The sequence below is a fragment of the Cydia pomonella genome, chromosome 3 (genome assembly GCF_033807575.1).
Source record: "Cydia pomonella isolate Wapato2018A chromosome 3, ilCydPomo1, whole genome shotgun sequence".
NCBI lineage: Eukaryota > Metazoa > Arthropoda > Insecta > Lepidoptera > Tortricidae > Cydia > Cydia pomonella.
In genome coordinates, this window is record NC_084705.1 from 32430528 (window position 1) to 32454492 (window position 23965).

Here is a 23965-nt window from a genome sequence, read left to right on the forward strand (position 1 = left end):
CCTACAGTCACAAACTACTCGTAAGCTTTCTTATTTTTTTAGAAAATCACACTCAACATCACTAAAGGACTATTTTCTGCCACTGTGGTAACCAAATAAATTCCTACGCACTATATTTGGCGAGGTGTATTGAGACTAAGGGCTCCTCTACACGATGGCCCAGCGTAGGCCAGTCTAAGGGACGCAGCTATGCGGTGGAATGAGATAGCAATATCACTTGCTCCCTCTAACGCATAAATGCGTCCCTTGGATTGGCCATCGTGTAGAGGAGCCATAAGATAGGTACACCAAGCTGCAATAATGCATAGGCACTTTATGAAGTAGGTAATTCATTCATAATGTGTCCAAGAAATTTTGCAGCTCGCTGTATGTGGGAGAGAAAATTATATCTAGCTTCAGTATCAGCCTGATGGGCTACGGTTAAGGTTTGTACGACGGATCTGAAATGTATGGGAAGATCCGCGGATCCGGATCCAAATCCGGATAATTTCATACATTTCAGATCCGGATTGCAAACCTATCATCAGATCAGTTAAATTGTTGTTCAATTGGTACAGATTTGGAACCTTTAGGTTGATCGGACTTTCAGGATTGTCGGCATGGCTCGGAACCGATATTTTTAAAATACCGGTAAATACCGGTTTATTTCGGTTTTCCTTTGAACTTTTATATGAACGCGAACGCGAATGAACTTTATTTTAACCTGAAAAACCGGTTTAATTGACGAGCGACTCAACTGTTTTTATTACTAAACCGGTTAATTTGTTAAGAACTGTTCTCATGAAAACCGGTTTAAAAGTAAAGGGTTTTCGAGCGTAACCGAAATTAAAAGGATTTGCGCCAAGTAAATATTGGTTTGGAAATTTAACCGTTACGGAGCCTTGATTTTCGGTTAAAATCGACGTTCCGGTGTCTGTTAATCTTCCTCCTTCCAGTCTCTTCCATCTTGTTGATGTATCTCCAGTGGTCTTCGTAGTCATCTCCCAACGCCTTTGAACGGATCGGTTTTGAGTTGTCGGTTAAAAGCGGGTGTTCCGGTGTCTGTTGGTCTTCCTTCTTCCAGCCTCCTCCATTTTCTTGTTGATGTATCTCCAGTGGTCCTCATCATCGTCTCCGAGGGTCTTTTCTATCCAACCCATGAAAGCTTCCACCTGGAATTCAAAGTATACCAGTGTTGAATATTTAGCTAATTGGTAAACGGAATGTATGTTTAAATTTTAGCTTAAAAGTCGGTGTGTGTGTGATGCGAGTAGTAGACTGGGCCCTTATTCGACATGCTAAAAGTGACGTTTCGTGTTGATTTCCATTTGATGTGGGAAATATTGTGACTTGTCGAATTGCTATCATCAACACCTGTCAGTGAACAATATCCACACTAGAGGCGGGGCGTTGTACCGGAATAGTTTTTGGAACAGGTTTTTTGTAATAGACTACTTTTAGCTTGTCGAGTATTTAAAAGTACGAACTTTGATTTCTGAAATAAAACAAATATGAAACTTTCATCACCTCGTACCTCCATTCTTACCGTTACTTTAAGCAAAACAAAATATTGTTAACAGACGGTCGTCTGGGCGTCTGTTGTATCTAAAAATAGTGTAATAATATATAATAAAAATATGTCAATGGATTCATAGCCTTCACTCAAAACGTCATAATATTTCCGACCCCTACCAATATAATAAGTCGATATTTGCATAAATAATCCTTATTTGTAAGACGCCTAAGACCGGCAAATACGTAAACTGCCTATTGGGGGTCATACTCGTAAAAGTGGTATTTTAGACGTACTTTTGGTACGAGTAACAGAGACGTACTTTTGGTACGCAGTCCCAGCTCTAGTCAGGATTCTAGTTGTCAAATATAAGCGTGTCGAATACGTATTAGTTAACTGTCAAATGAAATTAGATCAACGGTAGACTTTTTTGTCGATGGGTATGGCTGCCATGTTTGGATTTATGACATTTGAAAGGGAATCCTAAGGCAGAGAGTAGTTTTTTCTGTACGATTTTGATTCTTCTACTCGACGCAAGATGGAGTTAGCTGCCAAATTCCGATCTTGGCGTTATAAAAATAAACCGCAAGAACCATGACAATGACATGCAGTTGCGTCGATGTAGATCTATCATAAAAACGTACATGTGACAATTGTCCAGGATTTAAAAAAATCTTGACAATTAATAAATGTCAAAAAGAAAACTGATTTATTATAAAAATACAAATTATATATAAAGTTTGATTTTAAAACCAATGGTCGTGGGTCCTAACCCCGGCTCTTAACAATGAACATCTTGTAACTTGTGTGCAAAATATCATTTAACTTTTACCAATTACTTTTCGGTTAAATATAATATCACGAGGAAGAAGTAGGCCCAATAAGGTATATTTTCCCCTCTGGGTTAGAAGGTCAGATGGCAGTGAGACAGGGAGAGATAGTGAAAAATGCGGCAAAATAATCATTAATTGTGTTGTTAGACTAGCTTTTTTTGTTAATATGAAAATTGACGCAACAGCAAGCTCAAAGCCCCCTATGAGCCAGAGCCTGTTAGGTGCAGGCTTAATTGGCTCATCCGAGGGAAGCGGAGCTTCGGCGACTAGCTGGTTGCGTCTGCTTATCAACTTCTTCCAATTCACTTTTACATCAACTCCTTATAAATTTGTAAATTAAGGTCAACTTTGTAAGAACTAATACCTGTGCCATACTATAAATTGGACGATATGCCTAATTAATTGTTATTAATGTTGAATTTTTAATGGCGTATAATATAAGACAGCGGTCGTATAATGACTGAGAAATTTGGATTTTTCTGTTTGAATAAACAGCAAACTGGAGACATTGAGATTAATTATAAACTTATTATTTTAGGTGTTATCAAGAAAAAAGGTCTTAACAGATTTATGAATAGGCATTGGCAGAAAAACAGGCGTCCGACCACGCATAATGGAGGATTCTATTTCTTTTATCATGTAGCTATATCTATATGACCTCTGCCGCCGACTTTTTCACCCGTTGGCGCCTGTGCCCAAATCCTTCTAAGACCGAAGTTTGCTGTTTCCACCTGTCCAATAAGCTGGCACATAAGACCCTCAAGAGTTAGATTCCGGGGTACAGCCTTACAACATAACTATTCCCCAAAGTATCTCGGTGTTACACTGGACAGAAGCCTGACATACCGATTGCACATAGAGAAGCTAAAAAGTAAAATAAGGACCAGGATATTTTAATTACGATACATAAATAACTACTAAAACATGTTTTCTGCAAGAAATTAGTTATCTTATTATATTATAAAATATTTATTATCCATCTGTGATGTTTATTTCTTGTGAAGATATCGAAGTTTCGCTGTGTAGCACTTATCGATATATAATATGATCAAAATCGACCCGTCCACATCCCTAAAAATCCACACATACACATTTTTACGCTCATATACAAAGCAGTATAACCACCAAAATGGCTACGGCTTGAGTATTCAAATTTGTATTGAGAAAAGGCAACTATATCCTGTCTTTATTTGCCTCTCTATCGCTCGAATATGCAATACGCATGCACTCTTCGTCAAAATCGGTTTGAAACTTTTTCGACTGAGTACGCGCAATAAACGCCTAGTAGTAGTATTTAAATGTTTACCGTATTCATTTAAAGCATCGTAGGACAATGCCGCTATGTAAACTGTAAGGTGGGTCTTAAATTAGTGTGAGTTATTTTGGCAGCGGACTCAACCTTCACGTTACAATATTTAAAGTATTGCGCTGTCATAGTAACGAAAATGATAAACACGTCAATCGGAGTAAACAAGTAACTAAATGATGCAAACAAGAAAATATTGCAAAATAGGTACATATATATGTACCGATAATTATTTAGTGTTAAAAATATGAGGCAAATTATACTGCCCGATTATACGGACTACATATTAAAAACGATTATCTTGGAAACAGTCAATAGGTGAACAAAGTTATAGTAAAATTGGTGCATAATTTCAGGGCTTGCCTGGCCCACGCATGATGTACCTACCTACCACGACCACGGCCGTCTCCTATTACTATTTTTTTCTAATTCCCTAACTAGCGAACAATATTTCATGTTCATAGTCTAGAATTTAAAACCTTAGCTACATATTTGTGGCGCTTGGGGTTGAAGTTGAAACCCTGGGGTCCTAGCGTGGGTCTATGAGGAAATGTCAAAACGCCTTTTAAAGGTTTCTGGTGACCAGAGGCCTGGCCTATATTTCAATCGGCGGATCAGCATTGTTATCCAGAGGGGCAGCAGCCTTCTGGACACACCACCGACCGACCAGAATTTATTTATAAGTTTTTATCTTAAGTGTTTTTATGATATTTTATATATAAACTTACAGATGTCGAACCACCAGCAAAGTTTTTGAAGAGGTGTAGTTCCTGGAAACTGAAACTAATAATCTACACTCAAGAAAATGAAATATAGTCACAGAAAACTTTAATGTTTTATTTTATTAAAGAAAAACGTTAAAAAAATGTCTAAACATAATAGTCTAAACAACTATATTTTTTAATTCGTAGTTGAATAACATAATATGTATTTAATCTCCTGTACATAGGAATCGTCTTTTTGTAGGTTTATATAAACAATAAGTACTTAGGTCGATTTAGGCATCAACTCATCACACCAAAATTTTGTTCTAACCGGTCACACCGCCAAAAGCTGTATTATTTGTTTCAACCCGTCACAAGTAGATTTAGTTCTATTAGGACACATCGTAATTTTGTAGCTATTGGTCAAACTGCTAATCTGTTCCTATTCGTCATCCCGTCAAACTGTTCTAACTAGTCACAAGGAGGATACCTAAACAAATTTCACTACCCGCCAAACGTGTAATATAGACCATATAGTAGGTCTTAATGGTGATGGCGACTGTACAATGGGGTTGCGTATACATACAAAGAGCATTCAAATAGTTGGTGATAGACCAAGTGACCGAGTTACTAACAGTTATATTATATCTTTTTTATAAATAATGTAATAGCGTAATTTTTGGAAAAATAATAAAGGATTCATGAACCATCTCGTAATTTTTAAAAAACGGACTTTAAATCATATGCCTGAAAGATGTGTTAAGGTATACTTACAACTTGGATCGTGAACGTGGTTTAGAAGCAACTGGGTGCGGAGTAAATTGCTTGAAATTTTTTAGAATTTTGAGCGTTTCTAGGAGAATATGTGGAGCGAGCATTATTCGACGTGTAGGTGTGGGTTCAACAAAAAGATCGCATGTCAATAGTGCTTTATTGTCGTTAAAATTCAATTAATAATCGCCTTTATCGACCATCAACTGTGTGGTCACTTTTTAATTGATTGACATTGTCAGGTATAGTTTCACTACTCGCCGCCGCATTATTCATAGCGCATTACTTATCCTATCGGATACAAGATGTCGCTGATTTTTGTAAAGTTATGTTTAAAAAAAAAAGACGCCTTACTCTATGCCATATATTGTATGAAAGGAAGGGTATTCCCTGTCGTACGTCAAAAAATCCAAGATGGTGCCCAAGCCCATGGACAAAAAAGTCTAGCAATAAAATCAACACTTGTCAAAATTTGACATTAGCAATCCACAGTCAGGTGACAATCAAATCAAACCGATCCACTTCGAGTTCAGAGCCATTACAAACTGTATAGTAGTAATAAACAAAGTTGATTTTAGTTTGATTATTTTTTCTATGAATGAGTTTTGATTGTTCCAAATGATAATATCCACAGTTGATAGAATCAACACTTGATACAATCAACATGCGATAGAATCAAGTGTTGATTTGATGTGGACGCGAAATTTGACAGTTGTGCATGTCGAATAAGGCCCCAGGGGATGAAAGGCGCACATTTCTGCCGAGGTAGTTTGGTGCTCAAACGCAGTAAGAAATGGATGCCTTTCACTCGAGTAAAGCCCTCTATTTTTCATTTCGAATACGAGGAATGTAGAATACATGTGCATTTTAAAAAATACGGCTAAGTATTAAGTAGTATTCCTGAGCGTACTTTCAATTAACAATTGAGGTAAAAATATCTTTATTTATGGAATGGGGAGTTAATTATCAGAATGGATGTACAACAAATCCATTTAAAACCAAAATGTTTGTTCCTTATTGTAAAAAAAAAAACTCTGTGTTCTAGAGCAGAAACGTATCCATATTTTGCATTTTTTTAGAACAACAACGACCTACTTTCGGAGCATAAAAAATTAAAAATTAATAATAAGGGACCCTTTACCGCATACGGAGCCATATATGGGGGATATGATATTCAACTTTATTGACAATTATTTAAGTTCAAATTTCAACAAATATTTTTTATTACATGCGGTAAAGGGTTATAACATTCAGCATAGTCAATCAATAGCAGCAGATAGAGCAACACGCCAATTGCAGTGAAAACATATTTAAATACATTTAAGTACCTGCGACGAGTCACGAAAGTTATAAATGATGTCATTCTAAATGTCTTTCTTTACTATATCGGATGGGACCCATGCGCACCAGAATGCGATTTTTGGCTCAATATGATAAGTTACTAATACTTATTCCGACTTACTTTAGTGTAGACATCCGGCTTGCCTCTTGCGCAGGGAATGCCCCACGACACGACGCCGATCTGCCGGCCCTCGCGGACTAGGGGCCCGCCAGAGTCTCCCTGAAAATAACAATTCGTACTCCTGACATTAGTAGAAACAACAACATTAACACGTTCACGGACAGTCCGTCTATAGACATGATATGGCACCACATCTTCAAAAAAGGAGTGTACATGTTTTTAAAGGGTCGGCAACGCGCATGTAACACCTCTGGAGTTGCAGGCGTCCATAGGCTACGGTGACTACTTACCATCAGGCGGGCCGTAAGCTAGTTTGCCACCGACGTGGTATAAAAAAAATTAAATGTATCCAGCAAGCTAAGCTGTCAATATGTGGCACAACTTTTGAAGAAAATGCGATGTGGCAGTCCGTTTATAAATGCGAAAACATCTTGTATGCTACACATCACTGAGTTTCGAAAATGGCGCTGTGTCCGAGATCGTGAATGCGTTAAAGTTAAGAGCAATTCCTAGCTGAGCAACTTTTCAAATCTCGAATTTTTGAAGCTATGTTTCTGTCGCGCTGCGGTGGGCGGGAGCCGGAGCTATCTAAGTGTGAGTGCGCGCACACAGACGCGAGACTCGTGCGCTCGCTCATTGCGCGCCGTTCCGTCGACATCGCCCGCGAGCCAGACGGAATTTATTCTGCGCTGCCCGACGCAAGTTGTTTTTGTTGTTACCACGTAATATTGTTTTTCATTTTTATATTATACTGTATCTATTACACCCTAATACCAAACACCCTATCACCTGTACTAAATGTATTTTACACCTATGATGACGAAATAATAAATGATTGATTGATTTATTGATATTAATTACCATATAGGTAAAAACTGCAAAAAAGAATGATGTCTCAGCTTCGGTTGTCGTCGTACAGTCAAGTGCAAAAATATGTATCGAAAGAATCGTCTCATAAATATGGTACTACGCTCTTATTACACTGGAATAAGATGCTATGGGACATATTTTTGAGTAAGATGTGTACACCCATATTTTTACACTTGACTGTACCTATCCGTATCAGTAAGTTGGGAGTGATCATGGTGTGTTGTGAAATTTTGTAAGTAGGTATAAATATACCTATGTTTAAACTACAATCTATTTAACTTGTAGTAGGTACGATGGGGCTAAACTTGGGCCGCCTTATTGAAGAACGTATCGTAATGACAATCTGGGTAAAGTATGTTGGGATAATGCCGGGCAATTTTGGGACCAATTGAGAGAACTCGTGAAAAAATGTTTTTTCGAGATCTCAACACGTGACAGATTCTTGCGTAGCGAATCGTTAAATAATAACCGTAGATTCGGCCTGAATTTTGGTAATCTTCAATATAGAACGGTTTTAGTTTTTGTTAAGGAAATCTGTCGCTAGGTTAACAAATAACACAATGTAATATAGAGCACTTAGGTTTATTCACTAATAAGCCGATTACACTTCACATCAATTATGACATTTAAACACACGGTCATGACTTAAACGCGGCGGTCTAGCAACTAACTCCGCAACTAGCCTAGAGAAAGATGGCGTCGCACGGGCGACGCCAGCTCTCTCCTGATTGGCTCATTTTCGAAAAGTGTCCTTGAGGTGCGTCCTTTCTTCGGCAGGGTCGCCGGCGCGCGCGCTTGAATGCGAGGAATGAAAACGTTGTTATAGTCGGCCCTTCCTGATGACTGGGCGTCCCGAACAGTTGATTCTTTTGCAATGGTCCGCCTCTTAAGGCCTACACTGCGGATACCAGTAACAAACTGGCCTCTTAAGGACAGTATAATATCACATGCAATGGTCCGCCTCTTAAGGCCTGCACTGCAGATACCAGTAACAACTAGCCTCTTAAGGATAGTCTAATATTACATGCAATGGTCCGCCTCTTAAGGCCTACACTGCAGATACCAGTAACAACTAGCCTCTTAAGGATAGTCTAATATTACATGCAATGGTCCGCCTCTTAAGGCCTACACTGCAGATACCAGTAACAACTAGCCTCTTAAGGATAGTCTAATATTACATGCAATGGCCCGCCTCTTAAGGCCTACACTGCGGATACCAGTAACAACTAGCCTCTTAAGGATAGTCTAATATTACATGCAATGGTCCGCCTCTTAAGGCCTACACTGCGGATACCAGTAACAACTAGCCTCTTAAGGATAGTCTAATATTACATGCAATGGTCCGCCTCTTAAGGCCTACACTGCGGATACCAGTAACAACTAGCCTCTTAAGGATAGTCTAATATTACATGCAATGGTCCGCCTCTTAAGGCCTACACTGCGGATACCAGTAACAACTAGCCTCTTAAGGATAGTCTAATATTACATGCAATGGTCCGCCTCTTAAGGCCTACACTGCAGATACCAGTAACAACTAGCCTCTTAAGGATAGTCTAATATTACATGCAATGGTCCGCCTCTTAAGGCCTACACTGCAGATACCAGTAACAACTAGCCTCTTAAGGATAGTCTAATATTACATGCAATGGTCCGCCTCTTAAGGCCTACACTGCAGATACCAGTAACAACTAGCCTCTTAAGGATAGTCTAATATTACATGCAATGGTCCGCCTCTTAAGGCCTACACTGCAGATACCAGTAACAACTAGCCTCTTAAGGATAGTCTAATATTACATGCAATGGTCCGCCTCTTAAGGCCTACACTGCAGATACCAGTAACAACTAGCCTCTTAAGGATAGTCTAATATTACATGCAATGGTCCGCCTCTTAAGGCCTACACTGCAGATACCAGTAACAACTAGCCTCTTAAGGATAGTCTAATATTACATGCAATGGTCCGCCTCTTAAGGCCTACACTGCAGATACCAGTAACAACTAGCCTCTTAAGGATAGTCTAATATTACATGCAATGGTCCGCCTCTTAAGGCCTACACTGCAGATACCAGTATTACCAGTAACAACTAGCCTCTTAAGGATAGTCTAATATTACATGCAATGGTCCGCCTCTTAAGGCCTACACTGCGGTCCCCTCTTGACACTGTTATAGTTTGCTCACTAAGAGGAGAAAGCAAAAAAAACAAAAGGGAAGAACCGGTAGTTGTCAAATACAATGTTTATTCAAATAAGTCGCATTGACTTTAAGTTACCTCTAATAGTAAGTAGCAATATAGGATTTTAAATGACATAACATATCAGTCAATAGTACAATCTCTTAACATGGCACTTGTTAATATCACAACCCAGTTCTTAATCTGGGACTTTAGTACATGGCGTCCTAGTTTCTTAATGTAGGAGCTCAAGTTTGACTAATAAATGAGATCATATTCATCATAATTACCTACCATAAAACCTAGGTAATAACTTTAACGAATAACTAGATAGGTTTTTAATCCAGGAACATAACTGGGAACCGAGATCATAACATTTGTTATTATTGCCATAAGGGTATTAAGAGTATACACAATCTAATTCTTAATCTAGGAACAGATATATAAATTACAATTATGATCTAATCAATCACAATGTATTAATAAAATTCTCCGTAAGTATATTCAGTTCTCAATCTAAATCGGAACCAGTGTCTGCATTAGACAAGAAAGGTTTAAGTTTGTCTCTGGCCAATACATTGTCATACTTACGACCGGTACTGTTGGTTCCTTTCACAACGTAGCGATCGTTCGGAAGTACTTTGGTGACTACAAACGGTCCGTCGTAGCGTGGCACAAGCTTACCGCTCCTTAACCCCTTTTTGAAAACCTTGCGTTGCGCTAGGACCAGTTGACCAACGCTGAAGGGTGCTCCGATGCGTCTCTTTTGGTCATACAAAGCCTTTGCCCTTTCAGCAACCCTCCGGGTCCTGCTAGCAGCCGCTTCACGAAGTTCGTCTAAAGAGTCTGTTCTGACTGGCACGAGCAAGTCGCCAGTTAAACGTGGTCGAAACCCATACAGGAGCTCTAAAGGACATTTACCTGTGGTATCATTTATATTAGAGTTTAATCCTAACTGGACCTTAGGCAAGTACTTTTCCCAGTTGTTCTGGTCGTCACCTACGTATGCCACAAGTGCATCCAATATAGTGCGGTTATACCTCTCTATTTGCCCATTCGCCCTAGGACTAGCTACGGCGTTCATGACGTGCTTTATCTGTCGCTCAGCACAATACCTTTTGAACTCGTGGCAATCGAAAGCCTTACCCCTATCGCTGATAACCCGACTAGGTAACCCAAAGGTCTTAATAAATTGGTCTAAGGTTTTTACAGCGTTAGCGCAACTGGTATCACGTACCGCCTCGATCCATATAAACTTAGTAAATGCATCAATAAGTGCAAAAATGTACATCTTCCCCGATGGGCTTTTACAAAACGGACCGAGGTGGTCGACATGCACTGTATGGAACGGTAACGCTACTTTATCGATGGGGTGGAGAAGACCTACCTGCCTACCAGTAGGCTTTTTTGCATACTGGCAGGATATACACCCTCGGACATACTTTTGAATAAATCGACGCATTTGCTTAAACCAGTATTTGGACTTCACGGCGTCGTACGTTTTCTTAAAATTTACGTGACCATTGTTATCATGGAACGACTGGACTAGTGACCAACGTGACTGCTTTGGTACAACGACCTTGTTTGTACCGTCTACCTTTCGAAAAAGAACACCGTCTACCTCAACATAATCAACTGCCAGTCCTTTTTTGTTTCCGTTACCCAATTCATCCTTAAGTTGTTCAATCGTAGAACGCACTGACTCGTCCTCCCGTTGCAAGCATTCAATGAGATCCTTTTCCACGCAACGCATTATAGTACCGACTGGATTACGACTCAGTGCATCCACGTGACTCATGGATGTCCCGGCACGGTATTCAACAGTAAAATCAAATCCTTGAACTTCTAACCACCATCTTGCAATACGCGGATTTAAATCACGTTTTTCCCAAGTCCAGCGCAAAGCATTACAATCAGTTACGATAACAAACTTGATACCACTTACGTAAACTTTAAACTTCTGTAAGCTCATAACAACGGCCATAGTCTCAAGCTCGAAACTATGATATTTTTGCTCGGCGGGAGTAGTTTGTCTGCTGGCATACGCGACTGGTTTCCACGTACCTTCCGGCTGTTTTTGAAGTAAAATACCTGCTAGGCCAACCTTGGAAGCGTCAGTATGTATTTGTGTGTCATATTCCGGGTTATATATCGCTAGGACGGGTCGGCTGACGAGTACAGCTTTTATCTTATCAAAAGCGCGTTGTTGATCGTCACCCCAAACCCAAGGCTGGTCCTTCTTTGTTAAAGTCGTAATAGGACGAGCAATTGTGGCAAAACCGCAAACATATTTCCTAAAATAGTTAGCCAAGCCCATGAATTGTCTACATTGGTGAACGTTTACTGGTACGGGAAAGTCTTGAACGGCCTTTATTTTATGTTCCGCAGGCCTGACTTCGCCGTTACATACCTCGTGACCTAAGTATTCTACCCGCGGGACTAGAAATGAGCATTTGTCAATACGCAACGTCATGTTAGCATCACGCAATCTCTCTAAAACTTGGCGCAACCGATTTAATGCAGTGGGGTAATTCTCGGCGTATACGAGTATGTCGTCAAGGTAAGCAGTGGCGCATTCGAATTTAAGCGGCCCTAGTATCTCGTCGATCGCTCGCTGAAACACTGCCGGGGCATTGACGAGACCAAAACTCATACGAGTATATTGGAAATGGCCGTCAGGTGTAATAAACGCAGTAAACTGCTTGCTTTCGTCTTCTAATTGTATGCAGTGATAAGCGGATAGAACGTCAAGGCATGAAAACACACGTTGCCTTGCCAACCTATCTAGCTGGTCTTGTATGAGAGGAAGTGGATATCGTTCTTTTTTAGTTACCTTATTAAGTGCCCGGTAGTCAACGCACATACGCTTCTCGCCTGTTTTCTTGGGCACTAATATCACAGGACTAGCATAAGGAGAGTTAGACGGCTCGACAACCCCCTTTTGCAAGAGATCATTGACTATAGTGTGTACTTGGTTACGATCTTCAATTGACATTCTATAGGGTCTGTAATAAATCGGTTTAGTGTCGGTGAGTTCTAATTTCATTTTTACCGAACACTTCCCGATAGCCTGGTCACTCTCAGAAAAACAGTCAGAGAACTCCGATAACAAACATTCAAGTTCGGCCCTGACCTTGGGATCTAAATCCTGTCCAACCTGGTACTTAAGATCAGAATTATCGACAGTTGCACGCGCTACACACTCATTGTTCCGTATTGTAATCGACTCGGAGCCTAAGTTGACAACATTCAGCACTACTCGGCCATCAACTATTTCAGTAGTGTGTTGAGGAATTAAACACTCAGATCGCGGTTTAAGATGCATTGACTCATGTACAAGTATAGGCCCATCAAACTCGGAACAAGATAATGTAATTTTATTTACACCGGGTAACAGTTTTGACTCCTCCGATGCATGCAGGGTAACGCGTTCAACATTATCACACAGTCTAGGTAATTCCGTCAAATAATTAGCGTTGAATATACGCAGAGATGTAGGCGTCTTAATAACATATACCGTAGGGCGCTCAGTGAAGGATTGCCCAACAATGATACCTATATCCTGCGTGTTATCAGGCACAATATACGATTTAATATTTTCGCACATAGCCTCGTCCGCGGTTATGGTTACTAGAGCTTCCGCGAGGGGTGCAGAACGCCCCCCACCCCAACCCTTAATAACACTGTTGACGTTGCATAAAGGTTGAGTTGTCAAACCTAATTCCTTTGCAAGCGAATTCGTAATAGTAACACATGAACTACCAAAATCTATAAAAGCGGGAACATCTGAGTTATTCACCTTAACCGTCATATAATATTTTGAAGCTGAGTCGCTTGCAGTTTGCATTACGCGGACCGTTTGCGTCGTCGTTACACCACCGTTCGTGTTGCGACTCTTAAATTTCAAACATTCATCCTTAAAATGGCCCGTCTTGTTACAATAACTACATTTGCGCAATTTAATGAAACAAACGTTATCCGTATGTCCCTTTTTGTTACAAAACGAGCACACAGGAGGTGCTTTATCATTTTTGTCACGAATCTTATAAGTACAACGCGATGCAGTATGTCCGCGTCTTTTACACGTATTACATGTCATTTTCATTTGTTGGCTATTATTAGCACCGCCACTGTTACGCCTAAAGTTGGAAACGGAATTGTTTCGTTGTAACGATGAGAGATAATTAAGCAACGAGTTAGGATCGCGGCATCCCGCGGAAATAGCACCAATTTCGACAAGCTCGCTACCGATCGTACCTATTATAGCTTCTGTGATTAAATCCGTGGAGATACCACACGCGTTACCTAAAGCTAATTTGTCATAATAAAATTGTAGGTAATCGACGTCGGGAGATCTAGTTACATTAACTAAGTCACGCATCATATTTAATTTACTTTTATGACAAGGAAAGGCTGTGAGTAACTTAGCTTTAAAATCGGCCCACGACAAATTAAAGTCTTGTAACTGATCATACCAACGTCGAGCATACCCTCTCAATTTCGACGAACAGTTAAATACAAGCGTCTTTTCGTCCCACCCGTACATATTTGAAAGGCCTTCAACCTTACGAATCCATATTTCCATCGTAAGGAGAGACGATTTTGGGTCAAATTCAGGTATCGGATCATTACGGCCTACATATCTTATATTATTATTGTTAGTTTCTGAATGTACATACGGAAAGTCCGATGGTGATGGCGGTGGCGGCGCCGCGGCACTGCCGGTAGGAACTTGCGGCATAATACCTACTGCACTTGCACTTGCACTCGCACACGAAGTGAACGATCGCGTGAGGGGCCTGGCGGCGGCGGCGGCGCAGGCGGCCTCACATAGCGGAAGCCTATTCGTTACCCCCACTGTGCTATGAGGCGTACTCTTCATCGGCGCCGGTGTCGCCGGCATGGCCGCTCGTTGCGTGCTAAGCGCTGCAGGGGGCTCCACGGCCCACGCGCGCAGTTCATCCGTTGCCCGCGTGGTCGAATCCTGAGCTAGGTGCATATCTGGTAATGGCGGCGTAACGACGCCGTCTTCAGTGCACGGAGGGCGCCTCGTTGGCGGCCCGAGCGATTTCCCACATACAATGTCTTCCAAACATTGGAGGCGCTCGGCCAACCGTCGTGAATTTACTTCGGCTAATAGCTTCCTCCTTAGCCGATTCTCTTTGGACTCTCTCTCCTTGTGTTTGTGTTTACCCATAGCGACAGTTTAGTTTTATTCACTCGCGGGTTACTTGAGATCGCACTTCTGAAAGTTGTTAAGGAAATCTGTCGCTAGGTTAACAAATAACACAATGTAATATAGAGCACTTAGGTTTATTCACTAATAAGCCGATTACACTTCACATCAATTATGACATTTAAACACACGGTCATGACTTAAACGCGGCGGTCTAGCAACTAACTCCGCAACTAGCCTAGAGAAAGATGGCGTCGCACGGGCGACGCCAGCTCTCTCCTGATTGGCTCATTTTCGAAAAAGTGTCCTTGAGGTGCGTCCTTTCTTCGGCAGGGTCGCCGGCGCGCGCGCTTGAATGCGAGGAATGAAAACGTTGTTATATTTTGTACCTGTGTAAAGATGAGACATACTTTTTTTAGGGTAACGAGTGTTTTGCCATCAAGGGATCAAGGCATCATTGGATGGTGAAAAAAAGTTGCTTCTAATGGAAAGAGAATAAGGTATCACAAAGAAATAGGTCCGGTGTCTACCCTTTTGTATCCGATCTTAACCCGGATACAAAAATTGGTAAAATTGTGGCTCTCAAACTTTGATACCTATGTCATAAGGCAATTTGATAAGTAAACAATGTGCTAAGAAACCTCTTATTGTAAGGTTTACCCGAAGTAATAAAAAAAAACCCACTAAAATAATAGATACGTTGCGTAGTTTTGACAATTTAAGATTTCATGAACTGTACAGGTTTAGGGAAAGTGTAAATGTATTGTTTATTGAATGGAATGTACTGGAAGATATTAAGTACTTAAGTAGGAGGGACAAAATTCAAAATAAAAAATAATCGTGCCCAGTCATTTTTAATGAAGGTCGCCAAAAAAATAAGAATCAAACTTAGAAATCAAAAAGACTAAGTAGTTCTTTAAAAAGGTCAAGGTCACTGAGAGCCCATCTTGAAGTATGGAAAATAATTAAAATTGCGATTTTGTTGGTTTAATTTTGCAATTATGTATATATATATATATATATATATATATATATTTTATATAGTTTATATACAATCTTTTTTTTTTATAAAATGTAAGGATCGTATGTAAAGAGTAAAGTAAATATATAGGAAAAGAGAGCCCTCTTGAAGCATTTTAAGGAAACTAATTTCGAAGCCCTATCTCTATTTTGTATCCGAAACTAGCAATGTATGTATGCGTGCACATCTACATATGCATCCGTATTTGTAGGTACTTTATTGCGAAAAATTGCTCATTTGCTATCTAATTTACTCGATTTTGTTATTTTCAACATGTATCATCATCCCTATATAATATAAATACTCTTTATTGCACACCTCAATAAAAGAAAACAATACAAAAGAAAACATACACATAAGCACAGGTAAACAACATGCGGTCTTATCGCTAAAAGGCAACCTTTGGGTTGCGGAAATTAAAAAATTACATTGTCAGTAACCGTCGCGCTGGTAGTGGTACTGGATAAAAATAATGGTCCGAAAGTGTGATCAAGAAAACAATAAATGTGATAATTAAGGTCAGTAGGTAAATTGAAGAAAATTTAAAGTTTGATAATCACTGCTGTTTTTTAAATAGGTAAAGATCTGATTGTTTCTGGTCCGATCTTTACCTGGAAGGGTCAAGATCGGATATCGGTCTACAGCAGTGCTAGGTCTGTTAACACAATTACAAAAACAAACACAGTTTCATCACAATACGCAAAATAAATTACAGAGCGAAGATCGGATAGAAGGAAGAATTCGCGAAATTTACGCTCTCTGTGATTGCACATAGCACAAGCCCGACTCCCTGAGCGACGCGGGGACACTGACAGTCGAGGCGCAATGAAATGGCGTCTTACACAATGTTGCCAACATTAAAAAATAAAGCCAAATTAGGGGGAAATGAATGTCCTACGTTCTTCACCCGCATCCGGTATTTACCCAACATACCTTAATCGTTGAACCGCCGCATTTCAAAATGGCCCTTATTTTGATATCGGCTAGCCGTAATGTAATACGGCGGATTATACAATGCGACTGCGATACTTATATATAAATCCCCTCGTCAATGTAATTTCATTAAATTTGCTATCTAGTGGCAAACATCAAAGTAGTTATCTTTTACTTGTGACGCACAAGTGTGAGCAATGTAAAATACTATATTTCTAAAAAAAATTGCCTACTACGTAATAAAAGAAAATGTGATTATTAAATTATAATACGAAAGGTGGTCAAATCGCAAAATGCTGTCGTTTTATTTAAAATAATGAAATAATTAGACCAGTTCCGAAAGTACCGAGAAATCCCGGTTCTTTAAAACAGTACCGGTTCTGCAATCCCTAATAAGGATGTTATGCCCATCACTATTCCTTCTGTGTACGTATATTTAGAAACTGTCTCCGCCTCCAATTCGTGCGATAAGGACAACTGCAGCTCGGACCGAAATTCACTCGCAAAAAACTCAAAAATCGAGGTTTCGCTCTCGACTGTTTCCTCCTCCAAAACGCAACTAATCATTATGAAATTTTGGAAATTGCAAGAGGAAGAAATAATCTATGCCGCTATGTTTTGATTTTTTGGATATTTTTTGTCATATTTGTATACTGTGCCTTTTTTTACAGTCAATTCAATTTAGCCGTTTTTGCGATTTTCGAGGCGCTGTATCTTTCGTCAAAATAAAATAATCCAAAAAAGCAAAACATAGCGGCACAGATATTGATGACATTGATCTTATTTGAAAAAATCACTGCTCTAGGTTAAAAATCCAGGGAGGAATCAGTCGAGAGCGTTTGTATGGAAAAATCGCAACTAGGAATTCCTCTTAAGCTCATGTCATGTTGAGTAAAAGACTGTAAAGGACGGAACTCACATGACAAGCCCCTTCTCCCCTCTTAGTCAGCGCGCATATCTGAGTTTCGTAGACCGCGTTGATGTTTTCGTGGGCCTTCTTGCACTCCTCATATGTGATGGCTTTCAGTTCCAACTGCATCAGGTCGTTAGGGAGACGGCCGGGGTACTGGAAAATAAGTAGTTATATATCATTGTACACCTCACCTAGAAAATCAGGAAAATCTATACCCAAGAGTCGGTGTCAGTAGAAAAAGGCGAAATTTAAAATTTTAATTTTTTTACCGCCTTTTTCTACTGACAAAGTGGGCAGGGTGCATCTTCGCCCAAAAATTACACCATCGTCTAAATGAAAGCCTCTTTAAAACTTCAAAATTTGCATAGATGAGCCGATGTAAATTTTGATGGAAGTTTGTACATATCAAGAACTTCAAAAGGCCGTGCGGGGCGCAATGTTCGTACGAGTAGAAACGATGGCATAGGTTTTACGAGTAAAAATTGCCCCTAATGATAGCAAAAGGACCCCTAATCTGCCTTTCTATCGTTCATCCATATTCGAACGACAGAGAGGCAGATAACGTTTCGATCGATTTTTCGATGTTAATCAATTTTGGAACTGGAGGTCCTTGGGATTGTCCTAAAATTATGTTACCTAGTCGAAGCCTTGCGGTTGTAATAATGACAGACGTAGCAGATATAGCATAGCCAATTCACTTTCGAATATCCAAGAAAACCTTACTGAGGTATAAGGTTTAGAACAAAATTACTTAAGTACAGAAGTCAACTTTAGCCAGTCTTTCTCCGAGACCATGGGAGTTTTCTCAACCGTCCTCGAAACGTCGGAAGTAATTTTAAAGCTTAAGTATATGCGACGGGTAAATCATGTGTGTAAATCGTGAAAGTTTAAATCAGTGTCTTACAGAAGTCGTCCCCCAACCCGTCAAGATCAGATCCTCCCCTTTCTCGACCGGCTCATCATTGAGCTCTATTGCGTCCACTGTGCTGCTAAACTCAATATCCTCCTGCGTGAACACGATAGCTATGTCGTTGACGATCTCATAGTTGTCGTAGTTCTCGTGGTAGACGATCTTGCGGACTCCGTACGGCGTCCCGCCGGCGAGGAGCTGGTTCGTGCCGACGACCACTTTTAGGTATTGAGGGCGCATGCTGAAAAGAGCAATGAATTGAAAAGAGTGGGTATGAGAGGAGATTGCGTCAAACCTAAAAAATTACACGAGACTGATACTGATACTTGGGGTAACTCCAGCCAGCAGATCCTGCAGCAAGGACTAGGAAGGGGAGACTACAAAGGGGAGAATAGCACTGTAAGCTCGCATGACTCTGCTGATTCAACCTAAGAGGCAGCGAGTCGATGGATTATGTCAGCGTCACATCACACCGGCTAAGCCTCAAACGCGAAATCAAACAAAGTACGCTCGCACACCGGCTCATTACGCAACAACCCCTGCCACCCCGACGTAGGCACCCGCAGCCTGCCCGAGACACCGGAGCACCCAGTAGATAGGACTGGAGTGTAGGGTTTGCAGTCAGGATAGTAGGAGAGACGGGAAAGTTTTAGCCGATCCGAATACAAGGCATCGTTATATCAGCATAAAAATTACACAAGACGAAGATTTATGGAACTTATACTTCGTTTTAGGTTTCCGTACCAAACAAGGTGTAAAAAGAAACCCTGTTCGGTCTCCTCGGTCTGTTCGCCTGTCTGTCACATGCTAAATATCTCGAACTACTAACGCTCAAAACAAGTGTACCTAACCCGGACCCGTTGAAAAATATTTTTGTATTTTTTTTTTCACTTAGTTGCATGAGATTAAGGCAATGTTAGTTAAGGCGAAGCTCGAAGTTTACAATATATTTACAATAACAATATGGTTACACAATGGATATATACAGCGGATTATTAATATAAATAGGCTCTTGAGGCATAGTACCAAGGATGCTGGGGGCATTTCCTCGTTGTATCGCAATGCTGATACGTTGTGCGAGGAAGCCGCCAGCTCTTCGGTCACTAAGTTAGATCAACTAGACGCTTCGCAATTTCTGCAAAAAACTTGTGCGCGCTGGGAGCTAGAGGTGAAGTTATAGTAAATAGGGCACGACGAATAGGAAATAGGGGCGAGGGGGGTGGAGTTAGGGTCGGCAACGCGCATGTAACTCCTCTGGAGTTGCAGGTGTACATAGGCTACGGAGACTGCTTAACATCAGGCAGGCCGTATGCTTGTTTGCCACCGACGTAGTATAAAAAAAAATTAGGATACGTATTTTCCCCATCCCTTATTTTCAATTATCTGCAACATTGATAATGGGCTTTTTAGACATGCAATAGATTAATTAATAGCATTATTACTGTACCGTTCCACACAATGTGCCGCTGTGAGAATGACCCTAGGGGTCAAAATGGAGGCTCCACAGAAGTGCCACACGCCGTAGACCCGCAGCGAAGCCTGGTAGGGATAGGAGCCGTTGGCGGCCTTAGTACCGCCTACGATTCTCTCCCAGTCAGCTTGCTTCTCTGATGAATAGAACTCGGACGACACTGGGTGAAAAACAATAAGTCAACTTTTAATTTCCTTTTTAATTCTCATGTATTTCTTGTACCGTTGGGGCGTTGAGTAAAAAATGTTAAAAATTAAAAAAGAAGTATGCGTTTCGTTTCTGGAAACAGTAATGAGGAAACAGAAAGTACATGAAACGACTTACCTCTTTTTATGATTTAAGAGGCTGTCAATACCCAATGTCCTTGAAATTGATGTGTCGATGTCGATGTGTGACTTAAACAGTTTTTTAAGAAAGACTATTTGTTTTAGTCAAGTTAGAAAAATATATGTTCATATTAATTATATTTCAAAGACCGTGGTTGTACTCGATACATGATTGAACGAAATCGGCTCGATAGAAAATAATTGCAAAGATTGGTCTTAAAATCACAATTAAACGGTTCTATGTCTTTATTGTTTTGACTTATGGGTCTGCAATTAAAATCACAATTTCAAAACATTTATATCTAAACCGCTAACGAGTAAAATATTACACTAATAATCCACTTTTTCATATTTAAATAATTTTCTTATTATTCCCTTGCCCAGGCCCACTAACATGCGACAGTGCTATCTCATTTACTCCGATACAAATAGACAGTGTGCGCGCTTTAGGTATTGACAGCCTCTTAAGTAATTACATCGTTATGAAATAAAGCTGTATGTATTAATGTTTTTTGTTGTTAAAACATTATCAGAAATAGAAAAAATATATAGGTAGAGTCAAACCAAGCTGAGTTTTATTGTATTTGAATTGTATTTTAAGTTGCTAAGTTTTATTGTATTTTAATTGTACTTTTATTTTAATGTATATAGCATCCCATTGTATCGTTATGTGTTATGGGCTTGAAGCCTGAAATAAATGATATTTTTTTAAAGTTTAATAGCCCAAGTTAAGATTTTTATAGCCAAGCCTGTGCAAGTGTTAAGTAAACGTCATAATATCATAGAAGTTTAAAATAGAACTTGCACTAGCTGGGCTGTCAAAATCCCTGCCAACATATCTTGGTCTGACTCTAGGTAGGTGTTATTTTTACACATATATATTTTCTTTGTTTAAAAAATAAATAAATAGAAAATATATGTAGCTAGGCCAAATATAGGTATACATTAAGGGCAAGAAAATAAATAACATAAAAATATATACATGGGTAGTTACAGTGCTGGCCGAACGTTATATAAGTAATTCCAAAATGTATTTAAAAGCATGAAAAAAATATATCGCTAAGATTTTCACTACTACAGTTTTATTGATTCCATTGTGCCGGTTGGTGTAGGTAAAAAAAGTAACTCTTATGAAACATTAGTTAAATCAATGCATATAAACTTTTATTTTCAAAAAAGTAAAATAAACAAAAACTTTGTCAGAAGTGGGATTCGAACCCACGCCCACAGAAGTGGACTGCGACCTGAACGCAGCGCCTTAGACCGCTCGGCCATCCTGACTTGTCTATCAAGGGCGAAATTTGCTATCAGTTGCGTCAACTGTATAATTGGCTGTTTGAGTCACTGGAATGTGTGTTGCGTCACGTTATGACGTCATGATGTCTACTGATACAGGGAGAAATATAGAACATCTAATCTTCGTTTCTTAATTAGAATTAGCACTTATTTCAGCTCTTAGTAACTTACTAAGCTATTTTAGCATAAGTGCAAATACATAATTAGCTTTGCTGTTATGTTCTGTTCTCTTTGTGTAGTTACATAAAAAAAACTGGTTACACAGAGACGATTGTGACCATTTCTCTAGATATTCTACAGCGGTATCGAAATACGGGACAAAAACGGTGACAGTCCCGTATATACGGGACGTATGGCAACCCTACAGCTAATCCCAAAGCTAAGTTTACTCTGCATTATAACAATACATTTGTTTGACCCATAAACATAATTTAATAACATAACATAATTTTATTTTTATTTTTTATTTTATTTATTGGAGAAACAACAGAAGGAAGTACAATAATGGTATAATTGATAAGTTATACATTGCAATAGACGTGCACCTACCTTTTTTTTTTATTTATACTACGTCGGTGGCAAACAAGCATACGGCCTGCCCGATGGTAAGCAGTCTCCGTAGCCTATGTACACCTGCATGCGCGTTGCCGACCCTAACTCCACCCCCCTCGTTGAGCTCTGGCAACCTTACTCACCGGCAGGAACACAACACTATGAGTAGGGTCAAGTGTTATTTGGCTGCGGTTTTCTGTAAGGTGGAGGTACTTCCCCAGTTGGGCTCTGCTCTAGATCTGGAATGACATCTGCTGTGCTGTGCCCTACCACACAAGGCGAGATGACATTCACATTGCCCATACCTCTCTTTTGGACGTAGTTTATGGACATACCCGGGTCCATACCTCCTAAAACGCTCTCACTAAGTTAAGAACTATACATAATATAGGTAAGGTAATGCTACAGTAAACTACTAAGCTACACTTAACGCACTCTAGCGACTAGATGGCAATGAAACAAATTACACAAAGATACTAAGTTGTCTCAGCTAGAATTTCAAGGATTTGTTTATTGAAAGTTACTCTACTTGTATTGAAAATGTCTGCGGCCGTGAACATTTTATTGTATGAATTGCAAAGACGCCCTTACTAATGTCCGTTGAATCCAGGAAGTTCCAGATTCTTTGGGCCGTAATGCTCTGTACCTCATAGGGTATTTCGCCCTAAGTAGGTATTTCTTTTTGACATTAGCGGTCCACAGGAACAGAGAATGTGCATTGCAGTATTCTCGGACTCCTGGCAGAATCTGCATGTCGCATCTTGTTTCTTTCCAATTTGAAACGTGTTTGTTCAACTTACAGTGTCCAGTCAATATTTATAAACTTACCTTAATTAAAATATGTGTGATAATTTATAAAAAATATCCTTACCTAATAACGGCAATATGCCAAACACAACCAACAACAACGAAACCATGATGACGGTTAAAAACACTTTATATAAACCTTCCCACATAGTTCTACTGCTTATATACCTTCCTCTTCCATACCAAAATTGTTAATACCTATGTAAATGTATGTTGGCATGCAATATTGTATTGAGCTAAATATTTATGCATATTTCTACCCCTATGTGACTGCTTGCCTAATAATGGTTACTTTTGCATAAACATAGAGAAATAAGAGGTAATAGAGTGCTCACTCCATACATCAGTTTTGGTACCAAAATGCTTATTACTTTCGCAGTCGACATCTAGCATCGAGTAGCGGAACTCTCAGCACTGCTACTCGACAATAGATATCGCGGCAAACAAAGTCTAAGGGTCTCCCCAAACTAGTCGACGCCGTTTCGGCAAATCGCGTACGGAAAAAGCTTTATGTCAACGCAATAAGAGCGAATAAGTCGTAAATCGGCTCGGCCCACGCGAAACGACGTCTTTCGACGGGAAAACGGCGTTTTGCCGTAAAGCTGTTCGCATTCGTACGACGCTGTTTGCAGCCTACCGCACACGTTCGCATTCATAAATCTCCTTATACCGCCGTACGGTGCCGGAAAGAGTTGAACGGCTCCGATCACGGCCGAGTACCTACGATAAGGACCGGTCACAGCTGGCGGAAGCCGTTCAGCGTCTTCGACGGCCGAACATAGCTCAGGTTGTTACTAACAACCAGTCTCCAAAAATGAGATTTACGATTGCCGATCACCCGCTGTCCTACATCTGTTCGTCGGACTCAACGGCTGTACGTGTGCTGTCTGACGTCTCGACGGCAAGACGGAGCACGGGAGAGCCGACCGTCGCTTTACAACTGTTGCGATAGC

The 23965-nt window shown here is 40.1% G+C and overlaps 1 protein-coding gene and 1 non-coding gene across 2 annotated transcripts; both read right to left on the bottom strand.

The window, feature by feature from the left end:
• Positions 1 to 387: 387 nt before the first annotated feature.
• LOC133516686 (chymotrypsin-1-like) lies at positions 388 to 21632 on the bottom strand. Its single transcript, XM_061849707.1, has 6 exons — positions 21602 to 21632; positions 20008 to 20191; positions 18555 to 18801; positions 17657 to 17803; positions 6569 to 6667; positions 388 to 1151 (listed from the first exon to the last, which is right to left on the bottom strand). Exons 1-6 carry the CDS (start codon positions 21630 to 21632, stop codon positions 1020 to 1022), a joined length of 840 nt encoding a protein of 279 aa, XP_061705691.1. The 3' UTR covers positions 388 to 1019.
• Positions 21555 to 21638, bottom strand: Trnal-cag (transfer RNA leucine (anticodon CAG)). The gene has a single exon. It is a non-coding gene; the product is annotated as a tRNA-Leu (tRNA).
• Positions 21639 to 23965: the final 2327 nt, after the last annotated feature.